Source organism: Pituophis catenifer, unplaced genomic scaffold (genome assembly GCF_029215685.1).
Source record: "Pituophis catenifer annectens isolate HBS135680 unplaced genomic scaffold, rPitCat1.0.hap2 SCAF_1, whole genome shotgun sequence".
Lineage (NCBI taxonomy): Eukaryota > Metazoa > Chordata > Lepidosauria > Squamata > Colubridae > Pituophis > Pituophis catenifer.
In genome coordinates, this window is record NW_027256881.1 from 280,108,417 (window position 1) to 280,124,575 (window position 16,159).

The 16,159-nt window shown below is 39.7% G+C and overlaps 1 protein-coding gene across 1 annotated transcript in view; it reads right to left on the bottom strand.

Annotated features, from left to right (window-relative positions):
* The window catches only part of COX16 (cytochrome c oxidase assembly factor COX16), a 32,349-nt gene extending 16,985 nt beyond the window's left edge, over positions 1–15,364 (bottom strand). Inside the window, exon 1 of the mRNA XM_070939354.1 lies at positions 15,270–15,364. Within this exon, the coding sequence (XP_070795455.1) occupies positions 15,270–15,329 (60 nt within the window). The 5' untranslated portion in view covers positions 15,330–15,364. The remainder of the gene's footprint in view (positions 1–15,269) is intronic.
* Positions 15,365–16,159: the final 795 nt, after the last annotated feature.

Genomic DNA, 16,159 nt, shown 5'->3' on the forward strand with positions numbered 1-16,159 from the left:
TTTAATTGACATTTAGGCTGTAATAGCCATTATTTACCCATTAGTTTGTTAAATCAAAAGTTTTCTTTATTCATTACAAACCTGCAGAACTGGAAAAGTCAAGTGAAATACTGTATTCTTTTTCCCTTTACTCAATGGAAAAGGCATGGGGTATTTCAATTTTGAAAAAAATTACAATATGTGTAATCTACAGTTACTATAAGGTTCCAATCTGACATCTGGAAACTGTAGCCTTTCCTTTTTTCACTAGGCAAGTACAAGAGGCAATTTTGGCATAGAAATATTATTCAGCTTCTGTCTTAGAGAAAGATATATTACAATGCCTCTTGAATTTCTTATATTTCAGACTAAGAGGCAATTTTATTTATCCTGCACTAGGGAACATACACCAACTAAAATATTTTTGCACAAAATGAGCTATTCTGCACTTTAGCAACATGTGATGACATTTTAAAAATGTAAGTCTTCATATTTTGTCACTTTTTCTGCTGAATGAAAATGGCTAACTGGAAGCAGATGTGGTAATTCAACCAATGAAAAATGAATTAAAGTGACTGCATACCTACAAAGAAATATATCATTATTAGCTTCCTTATTTAACTGATTTTACATATGCTGCCTTGCATAACAATGATAATGAAATAGGCTTGCACAATCTGGGTCTGATATAATCCATACTGAACACTGTAATTCATTGCTGACCCTCAATTTTGATTCTCAGTTCAAAACATGGGGCTTTAGCATGGATTAATAAAAGAGATTTGGTTGATAGTCATGGATTTTCTTGAAAATTTGCATGAGGATTATTTATCTGGAAATATAGGGATAGCAGGGGTGAAATGTAAAATTTGTTACTGCCAGTTCTGTGGGCGTGGCTTGGTGGGGGGTAGTAATGTGACTGGGTGGGCGTGGCCAACTTTTTTTTTTTTAACTTTTCAAAGCATTTTTTCCAATGCTTTGAAAAGCCTTTGCCGATCAGGCAACTCAGCTGGGATCGTCAGAGAGGCTTTTAAAAAAATACCTCTCTCCCATCAGGCAACTCAGCTGAGATCGTCAGACTTTTCAAAGCATTTTTTTTACCACCTCTTCGGCCAAGAGGTTGCAGAAAAAAATGCTTTGAAAAGCCTCTGATGATCCCAGCTGAGCTGCGCGATCATCAGAGGCTTTTTTTTTTTTCTTTTAAAAGCATTTTTTCATTGGAAGAGGTTGTAGAAAAAATGCTTTTAAAAGTTTTTTAAAAAAGCCTCTGATGATCGTGAGGCTCAGCTGGGCATGGGGGGGGCACAGGGATTTTTGCTATCGATTCTCTGAACCACCCGCCGCCATTGCTACTGGATCGGCCGATTCGGTCTGAACCGGGAGCATTTCACCCCAGGAGGGATAGCTACATATATTGCAAATGTCCTCCTTGGAATTTTCTTTTTGTCTCCAAATTAGATGCATAATACTCAGTTTAAAGTTCATTTGCCACTTTTTGTTGATCTGACATGGAGTCAGAATAAGCAGAAAAAAATTCATAGCATTGCAAACATCAACCATACAGTACTGTTTGGGGGTGCGGGTAATTATGGTACCAGTTCAGAAATTGATGCTGGAAATAATAACATGCCATTACCATGTCTAAGAACGACAAATAATAGCTATATACAGTAGTGGCCAAAATTGTGGAAACATTTTGGGAAAAGTGTATTTTCTAAAACTAGTTAATAACACACCTTTTTTTTGGAGCAGTACCATAAAATTATATATTTTTGGAGCAGTACCATAAAATTATATATGGAAAAATAATTTAATCAAGAATGTAATGCAATAACTTTTATGAAGGATTTGCTATTAGAATAGCAGTTACAGTATAAAGAAGAAAGTGAAACATGTAAAAAAAACGAGATATACAAAAATTATCACCATAGAAAAAATAGGATATACAAAAATGATCACCATGTCAGTTAATACTTAGTTGGGAAACCTTAACATGAATTACGGCCTTACAACGTCTTCCCATGGAGTGAACCAAGTCTTTTAGTTCTGCAGCTGCTATAATGTGAAACCAAGATTGAATGATTGCTTCTATTAACTGGGTTTTATTGCTGGGTCACTTCTGACTAACAAGTTTCTTTAGTCGGCTCCATAGATTTTCAATTGGGTTAAGGTCTGGGCTATTCCCAGGCCATTCAGCAGTGGAATATGATTATCATGAAATGCCAAAAAAAGTGGTGTTATTAGCCACCAAACCTCAAAGATACACTTTTCCCAAAAGGTTTCCACAATTTTGGCCACTATTGTATTCTAAAATAACTGGCATTATGAGAACCACGAAGCCATGGCTCTCACATCATTGACTTGTATAAACATATAAGGTAGAAGTTACTTTTTTAACTTTTTAAAGTCAACTTCATGTTATTCAATATTCCATGTCATAGTACAAAGTTTGCAGTTTTCAGACCACATTTTCTCTTGATAAACTATTAAGGTAAGCAGCAAGGTAGTAAATCATTGATGTTAAATAGGTAAAGGCATGTGATTAGGCATGTTCTTTTTTTAAAAAAGAAAAAATATTTATTTTCTTGAAATGATTTATTTTCCTAAAAGACTGCTAATACTAGAAGGACATGATCTAACTATAGGGTGGCACTCATATTTGTGGGGTGGGGGGAAACAAAATACTTATGAATACTTTAGAAGACACACAATTAGGAATTCATTACTAATAATTTGGAATAAAATTAAAAAACAACACTATATATAAATCCCGTCTTGGATCTCTCCAGAGGAAACTTTAACACACCCAAATTTAGTAGACTGGACAAAATTAATTAGTTATAGAGACATAATAAACAAGAGGAGAATATTAAAAACCAGAAACAAATTGGAGCTGGACTTAGGAAGAGAAGTGCAATGGTACAGATAAGATACTACAGATAAGTTCAAAGTATACAGAGGATATAAAAAAAGATCAGGTTCGACTAGAAGAAACAGAATTAGATAAAATCATTATTAGGGAATGAGCGAAAACTAATAAGTAGATTATACAAGTTTCTAATATGGTATAAAATGGAAGAGGAAACAGTGAAAGACACGATGATCAAATGGGCACAAAATGTTAACCATGTGATAGAATTAGAGAAGTGGGAGAAGATGTGGAAAACGAACATGAAACTGACAATTGTGACGGCATACAAGGAAAATCAGATGAAAATGTTTCATAGATGGCACCTTCCACTGGCCAGAATTGCGAAAATGTTCCCCACCAACTCCCTGAAATGTTGGAAATGCAAGACTAGCTATGGAACATACTACCATCAATGGTGGACCTGTACGATGGCACAAAAATTTTGGAAGAAAATTAAAATCTGGATAGTAGAAATAATTCAGAATCCAATAGAGGGAAAACTGGAACAGTTTCTGTTAGGCATTTCAATAGAAAATTATACCAAAGAAATACAGTACCTTATATTGCATATATTAACAGCAGCACGTATTGTATACGCGCAATATTGGAAGAAAGAAACATTACCAATGGAAGAGGATTTATTTAAAAAAATCCTGGAATGTGCAGAGTTAGATAAATTAACTAAAGAAATTAAGGGGAAAGAAGAATCAAAGTATTATAAGTTCTGGAGTAGATGGTATGAATGGCTGAAAAATAAGGAAATAAGTTAAATGTATGAAGAAAGGAGGGGGAAAATGTGTATGATCTTTTGTTAGTAAAGAAGAAATGATATAAAGTAGAAAATGAACGTCAAATAAGTTATTACTTAAATATCTGTAAATATTGATGTATAGAAAGAATAGACCGCTGTATATAGCTGAAAAGAAAGTGATACTTTTTTTGTTGTGTTACTTCTTGTTGTTTGTACATGTTTGATTTTTAATGTTGTTTTAATGTGTTTAAAATAAAAAACTTAAAAAAAATGATTTATTTTCCTAGCATTTCTTGACTGTAAAAAAATGGCTCATTCAATGTAGTTTATATTGCTAAAAGCAACATAAATTACACTTAATGTTCCTCATAGGCACACAAAGAGCTGTACTTCTGTGAAGAAATTGAAGTTTGATCAATTCAAGTTGAGCTGCCAGCTCAATTCAATAAGAGTACTTCTACAAAAGTGTCGACACCCATGTATAAGAACCACCCTTATCAGCTCAAAATAGTGTAGCCACTTTGTAAGAACTATCTTTTCAAGTGCTATGGAGCATTGTTTCAATCAAAGATTTGATCGAAGTGAAACACTTCATTGAAAATTTGTACATAACTCTTGACTTTCGCACGTTTGGAGGTACAGTTTACAGTAATACATTATTGATTCTAGAAGAATACTATTCTGCCCATAAACCGGTCATTCTATGACATCTTTTATGTGAGGAGACCAATGCAACTTTAACACTCGCACTCATCTTGGAGAAACATAATAGAGACAGTATGTTTGCACAAAGCACCCCACTGAGCAAAAGACAACATGAACAGAAACAAGTAACAGCTCTGGGCAAGGAAATGTATAAAAGCGTAACAGTCTTGTTAGGTCAGGCCAAAGGACCATCCAGTCCACTGTGTTATGATGTCAATCTGAATGTTTTTGGGAAGCTCACAAGCCTGGAATGGAGAAAAATAAATGCCTCCCCTTGTTGCCTCCTAGTAACTTATTTTTAAGATTTTCACTTATGATTCAAAAGGGTGTAAATAGGTATCGATATTAATAGTTACTCAAAACCTCCATGAATCTGTCCAGTCCCATTCAAAGTAGTTAACATTAGCACAACTGCTGGCAGCAAAATTCCACAATTTAACCATGTTCTGTACGTTAAAAAATCTTTCTGTAAGCCCTGAGTCTCCATATATTTCGATGTATGACCTCAAGTTTTAACATGGTGAGAATACATTTCTTTTCACCTGATCTATGCCATTCATCATTATTTTACATTTCTCTATCATGTCTCAATTTGCATTCCTTTGATCCAGGCTATAGAATTGTCATTACTGTAGTCCTTCCTTATGGCAGAACGGCTTCAATTTCCACATACACTTTTGTACCTCTTCTAGCTCAATAATGTCATTCTTAAATGTCTATGGAGATATTCAGTCATCCAGGTCATGATTGTTGTGGCCCACCAGCTGCCAGTGGACCTGGCGGCAGACTCAGACGATGGGGAGATTGGGGAGGAACTTGGGCCAGTGCTGGAGTCTGGGGAAGGCTCTGGTGGATGCTCTGCGTCAGACGCAGAGATAGAGCCAGGGCCATCCAACATTTCCCAGCCACCGGAGAGGCAGCTGCCTTTGGAGGCTGATATGAGTGAGGAGGAAGAACAGCTGGGGCCTGTTCCAGATGCATGTATACGCAGAGCAGTTAGAAAAGGTGAGCAACAGAGGACAAGGAGTCAACTCGGGAAGCAAAGCACACGTGGACGCTGAATGGCCCCTCCCTGGCTGGGGAATAAATAGAAGGAAAGGGAAGTGGTTGTCATAGGGAGCTCACGGCCTTGTAATTATCGCAAGGAACTGATAAGGTCTGTACTGCAGTTAACTACTTGAAGGATTATTGCCTGGACTTTTCGGTGGGTGAATGCAATTAATTCACAAGAGGTAATTAAAGAGAGGTTTTTCGTGACAAGAAGTCTGTTTCTTGCTTCTGCTAAGGCTGGGTCAGAAGAAGACTTTAATTCCAGTTGCCTCTTGAAAAAGCACCTTTGGGATGTCCTTCTTAAACCATGTTTGTAAATATTGTATATAGTACTCCAAATATGGTGTCACATTTAGGTAAAGGCATTATTATATTAGCAGTTCTATTTCCAATTCCTTTTCTCATAATTCCAAACATGGAATTATAAACTTTTTCACAGCAATTGCACACTGGGTTATTTTCACCCAAATTGCCTTTCCTTTCCATTACTAGTTCAGATTCCATTCTTACACAGGTGAAGTTTGGATTATGGTGGATAAAAATCAATGCTTTAAAATAAATAAATAAATAAATAGTTTTTAAAATTTAAATTGGATTAAAATTTAAATTATTCTAAAGATAGTTTTCTATTTAAGATACATTAATAATTTAGTTTATTCAGCATGAAATGGACCTTAGTTAGGTAGCATGAGGCTATATATTCTGCAATATTGGGACTGTCAGTGAGTCAACAGCGGGTCAGAGGAGGAGCCACTGCGGGACAGAGATGACAGCTGCTCTTTAAAAATTATGATTTAAATCAAGCCTTTTTACTAGTGATTTAAATCATGATTTAAATAAAATCCACCCTGGTTTGGATTGTCATTTCCTTTTGCCAAGATTTTTTTTTTTTTTTTTTTTTTAATTTGATTTATATGCCGCCCTTCTCCGAAGACTCAGGGCGGCTTACAATGTGCTCAGCAATAGCCTTCATCCTTTTGTATATTTATACAAAGTCAGCTTATTGCCCCCACAACTGGGTCCTCATTTCACCTACCTTAGAAAGGATGGAAGGCTGAGTCAACCTTGAGCCTTGGCGAGATTCGAACCCTGCAGTAATTGCAGGCAGCTGGTCTTAATAAGCTTAATAACAGGGTGCTTTAAACCCCTGTACCACCAAGGCTCTTAGTAACTTGTTTATGTTGGACTTTGATATTTTGAAGCTCATTCGGTCACTTTGGAGAGATTCTTTTTGAACTCTTTCAATCTCTTTTTGATTTTACCACTTTAGATTGCCACGGTGATCAGAAATGGCCACATCACCACTCATTCGTACAGGTACTGCTTGGCAGTCAGATGTACAGCATATATATTTAATCAATAAATAAATTTATCCACGAAGAACCCTACTATACATACAGTAACTCACCAATAAATGAATTGCTCATTTATTCCTACTTTTTGTGTTCTGATTATTAACCAGTTGCCAATCCCTGAGATTGCCTGTATTTTTATGTAATGACAGTTGAGTTTTCTGATAATGACCTTTGTCAAAGACTTTCCAATCTATTTTATTCCATATCTATTGGGTCATGCTTTTCTGCTTGCTTATAGACACTATCTGTTCCAACATCTTGTTGAAGTTATAGCAGCAGTATGATGTCCTACTAGTTTATATGCTATTGTTTTTATACATATTGGGCTTTTTCCAAAGGTATCTCAGAGCCTCAATCAAAATCTCTAATCCCGGCACCTTCATCTTATCCATACGTTAATTCTATTTAGCACTACCTGTTTAACTGCCCTTGCTTATGGAGCAGTTTTAAGAAAGGCATCTTGATTGCTCTGGATTCATCAACAATTCACCAATTTGGCTTCCAGGACTGCCTGACTAGTGTTTCTACATTACTGTTTAACACATGAATAAACAACACTTACCCTTCCCTTGCATGGATGTTTAACTTATAAGTTTGCTTCACTGACATTTATAAAGGAGTGTCAACAGTTTGTCACTATGGTTGTGATGCTTCAACAGCTGGGAATTCCTTGTGGCTAGAGAGTACATGCAATCTCAACCTCTTTCAGTACCACATTTTCAGCATGGAAATATATGTACAAGATAAAACACACAAGCAGGTTCATGGTGGTGGTGGGGTGGGAAGTTCCTTAAGCAAGATTAATACATGTAGCTCAAAATTGGTGAGGGAATACAGAAGGCATTTTGCAAATCTAATTTTAACAAGGCAAGCTGTATTCCATAGTGCAAGCCTAAGTAAATGGTTCTTTGAATCACACTGTAGTCATTTTGAATTACAGGCTTGGCCAATTCAGAATGAACACTGTTGGAACTGTCTGACAAGCAACTCTATTGTGGAGAGTCAAAAACAGCTTCCCGCAAAGTTTCTCCAGAGAAGGACACACTGCATGCATATATCTATATCTTTATCTTTATCTTTATCTATATCATCTATATCTATATCTATATCTATATCTATATCTATATCTATATCTATATCTATATCTATCTATCTATCTATCTATCTATCTATCTATCTATCTATCTATCTAATGTTATCTTCTTCAACTGTAGTAGAAAAAATTGTTGAGATTGGCATTATTTGATAGATTTTATGCATCGCATCTCCTCCCTGAACTCAAGGGATCATATGTACCATTCCACCTATTTTTTCCAACCCTGTGAAGTAGATTGGGCTGAGAGGAGGTGATTGGTCCAAAGTTATTCAATGAGTTTTCATGGCTGAGGATAAACATGAACTTGGATCTCACCAGTCCTAGTCCAACACCTAATCAGCACACTACACTGGCTTATTTTTTTTTAAATTTGTGTCCATGTTGCAATAAAATATGTATTTCACTTCTTTTTCATAATTAAATAAAATATGGCAAATGACAAAGAGCCAGTAAAGGTTCTAACTAAGCTATGCCAGCAAATCTAAAGAACGAAACAGATTGGAGGAGGTAAATCTACATGCCAATGCCAAGAAAGGAGATTTATCAGAGCCTGAAAATTATCATGCAATATTCTTAATTTCAGGTGAAAGCAAAATATTGATTAGGATTGTTGAACGCAGATCACAGCACAATGCCAGATGTTAAAGATTGCTTTAGAAATAGCAGAGGAACACAACACAATACCACTGATGTGTACTAAATAATTGAGAAAGCCAAAGGATACCAAAAAGAAGTCAGTATGTGCTTCACTGATTATAGAAGGCCTTAGTTGCATTCAGCCCAGACGCTTCTACGCATGTGCAGAAGGTTCTGCACATGTGCAGAAGTGTCGCACGCAAGCGCGCCCACAAGCAAACCAGTAGCAATGGGTTTTGAAACCCGTCCCTGGTTGCATTGATTATATCAAGCTGTGGAATGTGCTGGACGTATGGAAATTCCAAAACATGCCAAAAGAGACTGGTTTGGGGTTGGTAATGGAGTGATACTGTACACTTCCCTTATTTATTCAATTTGTATATGGAATATATATTGAGGGAAGATGGATTGGAAAAAGATGACCATATGTATACCACTGGAAGATGTGAAAGACCAGTTTGGGGACTAATCCTCCTGGAGAAAATCTATCTAAGGAACACCAACTTGATTGCACTGGACAAGAAGCAATAGATAGAAACTAATCAAGGAGAGAAGCAACCAAGAACTAAGGAAAAATTTCCTGACAGTTAGAACAATCAATCGGTGGAACGGCTTGCCTTCAGAAGTTGTGAGTGCTCCAACACTGGAGATTTTTAAGACGAGATTGGACAACCACATGTCTGAAATGGTGTAGGGTTTCCTACCTGAGCAGGGGGTTAGACTAGAAGACCTCCAAGGTCCCTTCAAATCTGTTATTCTGTTAAAACATTTTAGAATAACAGATATCAGCCAGAGTAATACCATATTGTATTACTCCAAATATCCGCTCCAAACTCGATTGCAGAAAATACGACTTCAGCAACAGAGTGGTCAACGCCTGGAATGCTCTACCTGACTCCGTTGTTACAGCCTCAAACCCTCACAGCTTCAACCTCAAACTGTCTACCATGGACCTCACCCCATTCCTAAGAGGTCCGTAAAGGGGGTGTGCATAAGCGCACCAGCGTGCCTACCATCCCTGTCTTACTGTCCCCATTTATCTGTACTTACTTCCTTTGTTTATATTTATGTTTATACCTATATCTGCTATCTTGTACATGTTTGACAAATAAATAAATAAAATATTGAGGCATTAGCTCAGAAGTGAATACTGCAACACTTTCCATTAGGCACTCATTTAGTTACTGAAACGAACTACAGCAAAGCTAGTTAATTACAACCCCCACGAACATAATAGTAGGAGGTGATGAGAATCACAAAGCAAAACACTAGTTAATGGTGAGAGTATTTGACTAAGAGCAGTGAAGTCGTGACAGAATATGCTGAATTTACCACTTTCATTGCACAATGCAAAGTTTGTGTTAAGTAGCTCTTTAATTGGTCTCTATATTTCTTCCTTTTACATAAGCACTTCCTTAAGGTAATCATATTTCATTTTGAGTTAGGATACTATGATCAAAATATAGACTGAATCAGCAACTTGGTCATTAAATGAAGTGGTTGCTAAACTAAACTGTGTCTGGGCTTATGATCTGATTTGTGGAAGAGAAACTGGCTGGCTCACAGAGAGGAATCAAACAGGGAATTAGTCTGGAATCCATCTGTGGGCATGAGACGGCAAAGTATGACCCCACTGAATGCAGTTGAACCTTATCTAGTCTTATCCGCCTGCAATAAACAGCTAATTGAACTTTTCAAGTATGGATCAGTGCTGGGTTTCAATTTTTTCTATCGGTTCTGTGGGTGTGGCTTGGTGGGCGTGGCAGGGGAAGGATACTGTAAAATCTCCATTTCCATCCCACTCCAGGAGAAGGTTACTGGAAAATCCCCATTTCCTCCCGATCAGCTGGGACTCGGGAGGCAGAGAATAGATGGGGGTGGGGCCAGTCCTAAATGGTATTTATCGGTTCTCTGAACTACTCAAAATTTCCGCTACCGGTTCTCCAGAACTGGTCAGAACCTGTTGAAACCCACCTCTGGTATGGATCTGCTTATATGGGCCTGACATTACTAGTTTTTCTTTGGTTGTAAACCTACAAAGGTCATAAATGCAAAAACTAATCAGAAACTTACTTTTTAATCACTGCTGTAAATGTGAATGGCCACTTTATGTGACAATTGCTAAATGAGGACTAGCATGAGCAGGGCAATGCTCCTCTGGAAGGGACAGAAAACAGCAAGGTTTTCAAGCTTTATCTATCCATTGCCACCTGTGTGTCTGCACAACATCTTTTTCTTATAATCAGTAGTTGAAACAATAAAATTGGATTAACACAAAATTCAGGCCCAGGAATAGATATGGGGAACAATTTACCATTCAGGTCAGATTATTTTTTCTATCTGTTTCTTAAACCAGCTCTTTTAAACATCTTTAAAAATAAGCTTATTTGGCCAATTATATAATTTGATCTTGATTAACAATTTATTATAGCAGTGTCAGAAAACTTGCCATCCCTGTGCAGAAAGCAAAAATACATAGGGTGAGTCACCAGGTGCTGCAACCCTGATCAGAAATTGACTGTAATATTTCTCTTACTGCATTTTACAAACTGGAGCACCACCTACTGTATTTGAGAGCCAAGTGCACTATAAGCTGTAAAATGGAAAGGTATAGTTCATTTTCTCTTTGAAATCAAATGTGGGGCTTATTATAAAAAAGGAAATGGCAAGGAAATATGAAAACCCAAAAAGGAAAGCAAGCTCTTACAAGAAGACCAAGATATGTCCACCTAAGATCAGTGAAAAGTGATTCCATGTAAACTAATTTAAGATTTTAAATGAAGGCAGGATGTAACTAACAAAAATATATGCAATAAATTTTGTTCTTTTGAATTTCCTCAGAGAGTAGCAACTGACTGTGAGGAAGAAAATAAAGGAATTGTACCCCCAAGTTGTAAATAAATAAATAAATAAATAATTTTATTTCTATACCGCCCTTCTCCCAAAGGACTCAGGGCAGTGTACAGCCAATTTAAAAACACAAGACACAACAATGATTAAAAATTAAAATAATTAAATAAATTTGGCCGGATTAAAACCCCCAAAATTTAAAATACCCCAATTAAAATTATTATGTTGATAGCCCGGCCTGGTGGAACAACAGGGTCTTCAATGCGCAACGAAACACCCGGAGGTCAGAGATCTTACGTATTTCCAGGGGCAGTTCATTCCACAGGGCTGGGGGTCCCACAGGGAAGCCCCTCCCCCTGGGTGTCGCCAGCTGACATAACTTGGCCAATGGCACCCTGAGGAGACCCTCTCTGTGGGAGCGGACTGGTCGGTGGGAGGCTGTCGGAGGCAGAAGACGGTCTCGAAGGTACCCGGGTCCTATGCCATGGAGCTCTTTAAAGGTGGTAACCAACACCTTGAATTGCACCCGGAAGACCACTGGGAGCCAGTGCAGCTCGCGCAGGAGGGGTGTCACACGGGCACAACGAGGTGCGCCCATAACCACCCGCGCGGCCGCATTCTGGACCAGTTGGAGCCTCCGAGTGCTCTTCAAGGGGAGCCCCATGTAGAGCATTACAATAGTCCAGCCGGGAGGTGACAAGGGCATGAGTGACCGTGCGCAAGGCGTCCCGGTCCAGAAAGGGCTGCAACTGGCGGATCAGGCGAACCTGATAAAAGGCCCCCCTGGCCACGGCCATCATGTGCTCTTCTAAAGACAGCCGTGCGTCCAGGAGGACACCCAGATTGCGAGCCCTCTCTGTGGGAGGCAAAGATTCACCGCCAATAGTCAGCGATGGCACCTGCTGACTATATTGGGACGCCGGCAGCCACAGCCACTCGGTCTTGGACGGGTTGAGTCTGTGCCTGTTCCTCCCCATCCAGACCCGCACGGCCTCCAGGCAGCGAGACATCACATCAAGGGCATCGTTGGGATGGTCTGGGGTGGAGATGTACAGCTCGGTATCATCAGCGTACAGATGACACTTCACCCCAAAACCACGGATGATCTCACCCAGCGGCTTCACATAAATGTTGAACAGAAGGGGCGAGAGGACCGACCCTTGTGGCACTCCCCATGCGAGACACTCGAGGTCGACCTCTGCCCCCCTGCCAACACGAACTGCTAGCGGTCGGAGAGGAAGGAGGAGAACCATCGTGGAACAGTGCCCCCTATTCCTAACCCTCTCAACCACTGCAGCATGATACCATGGTCGATGGTATCAAAAGCCGCTGAGAGATCTAATAGGACTAGGACAGAGGAGCAACCCCTGTCCCGAGCCCTCCAGAGATCATCCACCAACACGACCAATGCCGTTTCTGTGCTGTGCCCCTGCCTGGAGCCCGACTGGCACGGGTCTAGATAGATAGCTTCATCCAGGTGCCTGGGCAGTTGTCGTGCCACCACACTCTCGACAACCTTCGCCACAAAACGAAGGTTGGAGACCGGACGGTAGTTAGCTAATTCAGCCGGGTCCAGGGAAGGCTTCTTGAGGAGGGGCCTCATCACCGCCTCTTTCAAGGCGGCGGGAAAGGCGCCCTCACTCAGAGAAGCAGTTATAATCCCCTGGAGCCAGCCTCATGTAACCTCCCGGGAGGCCAGTACCAATCAGGAGGGACACGGGTCCAATAAACATGTGGCGGCACTAATCCTACCCAGAACCCTGTCCACATCCTCGGGAGCCACAGGATCAAACTCCTCCCAGATAATATTCTCAAGACCTGCCCCTGTCTCCTCCCCTGGACTCATCCAATCGGAGTCCAAGCCATCCCGAATCCGAGCAACTTTATCATGCAGGAATTGCACAAAATCCTCAGCAAGGGATCCTGCAAGGGATCTTCCCGCACTCCCCCCCCCCGAAGAAGGGAGTGGGAGTTGTAGGGTGAATTCTTCCAGAACTCAGAAGCAATCTAATACTCCCAGACTTCTAGATCCAGTGAGTACATACAATTACAATTTGGTTTTATTTTGTATGCAGTAGTTTTACCCAGTTTCCTTCATTCATCAACCCCCCCCCCAAGCCTCATCATCATTTTGAATGGGTCTACTCATTGTTCCTTTTTCTCCCTTAAAATCTAATCATATTCTTCAAGCTAAATCACATTAATTTTTATAATTGTTGTGTGTTCTTCATAAATTCTAAATATTATTTTAAACAGATATCTTTGTGCCAATTTGTTTTTTTAAATAGAACAGTTACAATCTGGTAAAGTACCCTAAAGTTTGCTAGAGTGACTCAAAGATACAGTGTTTAAGGTGTGTTTGTTTTTCTCAATCAGATATTTCCTTTTCCTTTTTTGGTTTTAGCCTTTCTCTTCTAATGGAGGGAAAGAAAAGAAGGTAGTGGCAGCATATATCAACTCCTAACAAAAACTGATGTATAAATGTAGGTAGTTCTAGATGTATGGACCAGACCTAGAGAGTTTTATAATAGAGTATTCTTAAAATATTAAATAGTTCTCAAAACAACAAGTAGTTTCATGATGATGGCAAAATGTGTGTGGTGATCTTACATGCAAGGGGTGAAGTTTGCATTGTGACATTGTAGTACACATTTATCTCCTTATAGACATCAGTAGATAGCTCTCTAGTGAACTGGATGAGAAACCGGCATTCAAAAGGAAGCGTATCAGGAGGTATGTGAGAAACATCCTAAGCCTAAAGAAGTGAATTTTGTTTGAAATTGTAAAGGAGAATAGGTATTATACCAGTTGCAGCCATCACACAGAACAAGCATGGTGGGTTTCAGGCTTAAACTGGACAATCAAACTTCAGAATGTGGAGGTAAAAGATTTTCCTTGTGACATTCTGTAGAAGTGAAAGTTGGACTTTAAAGAAGGACTGAAAGATTTTTTTTTTCATTCTATATGTTTCTGTACCTATCCTACCTTTATTATTTTTATAAATAACTCAAAGCAGCCAACATCTCATACTTTTTCCTCACACTTTCCCCATAACAACCTTGTGAAGTATGTTGGGTTGAGAGAGAATGACAGCCCAAGAAAACAAACTGACAAGCAAATGAACTTTTGAAAAAAATCAAGCCAGGGTTTTCACTTGGGACACAAATGACTAGGCCAAAGTTATCACATTTTGAGCACATTATGTGAAGGCTTAGCTGTCTTGGGGAAAGGTGGAAGGATGACCAACAAGGACTCAATTTGTAGTAGTAATGCATATACTGTCAGATGATCTGAAAGATCATGTTAGGGACAGCTCATCCTGGAGAAAAGCTAAAATAAAGAATCAACACTAACTTCATGGCACATAAAGGGTTAATTTATATAAGTCATTCTACACTGTTGTCTTCAACCAAGTGTTGTCCAATATTTATTATTCTCATCCAGATAGCCAAGCGAATAATGGGACATGTAGTCCAATCCCTCTGGAGAGCTGTGGTTTGAGAAACGCTGAATGACTAATGGTATAAGACACCCCTACATATAGAAAGGAAAGGACACAATACTGACAAATAGCAGGGCGAACAGGTGTCAAATAATGACACCCTGCTCAGAATGAGGAGTATTTCCAATATTTCCCCCTCAAAATGGCAAACGCACGCCCCCTTTTTCAGACTGACAGGAGTGGCATCCAACGACGAACGTGCCTCGAGGAAAAAGGTGAGCCTTCAATAGGATTTTAGCCAATAGGATTTCTCACTTGTTCGTCCCCTAGAACGCGTTGGAGCAGCCCTTGCGCCGCGATTCCCGAGAATACCGTCTCCTCTATGGTATACTAACCTGCAAAGTGCAACCACTTTCTAGTCCCCCCCCCCCACGCTTCCAAGCACCCCTCCTCCCCCAAATTAGCTGCCCTTCGTCCTATCACCGACCGCTCACCATCATCGGGAGTCCATATTGCAGCGATTTGTTCTTCCGCAGCCTTTGCATCCAGGCCATGGCTCACTTTTTAAGCCTCGGAGGGAGAGCATCTATTTACCGGTGCCGCGATCCAGCAGAAATTTCATTCCCCTGGATTCGGAGGCCGGAAGCAACAAGGTTCCGCTTCTCGAAAGGGCGCACAGGCGAAAGGTTGAATGCAGGATGAGCCTGCAGTGGAGGAGGAAACTTGCCGAAGAAAAATCTCGTGAAGGCTCCCTGGCGAGTCTAATCATGGGACAGTTCTGCCAGTGTTTGATGTAAAGCAAAGCAATACTATGCCATAAAGCAGAAGTTTTCAAACTTGGCAGCTTTAAGACTTGTGGACTTCAACTTTAAGACTTGAAATTCACAAGTCTTAAAGCTGCCAAGTTTGAAAACCTCTGCCATAAAGTTTCGTCAACGACACTCCATTCTTCAGATAATTGAAGCATGGATGCATCATCCTGCACATTTCATATTGTGCCCCTGCTGGGAAGCAAGTTCGAAAGGGCTAAAGATACATGTAATAGTAGCTTAATCTCTTCAACTAGCTATCCCCTAAAGATCTGTAGAGACATTTCTCTTTCTCGTTTCTCTTAACTGAGACTTTTTCCTCTTCTAATACTTTTTTTGGACTGTGAAACGTTGCTGGTGCTGGGCATTCCCTAATTCTAGCATATGATCTCAGTCATCAAACGGATCACTCAGACCGCCCTCTCTCCTCTTGCTGCACCTTCGATTGACCTTATTCATTTCTCCTGCCATCAAGCAAATTGCATCGAAATACCTCTTTCTAGAAAGAAAGCTCCGGTTGGTGAGCTACATACATCTGTCAATCAATATCTCCTCCAGAAACATGCACTGCCCCA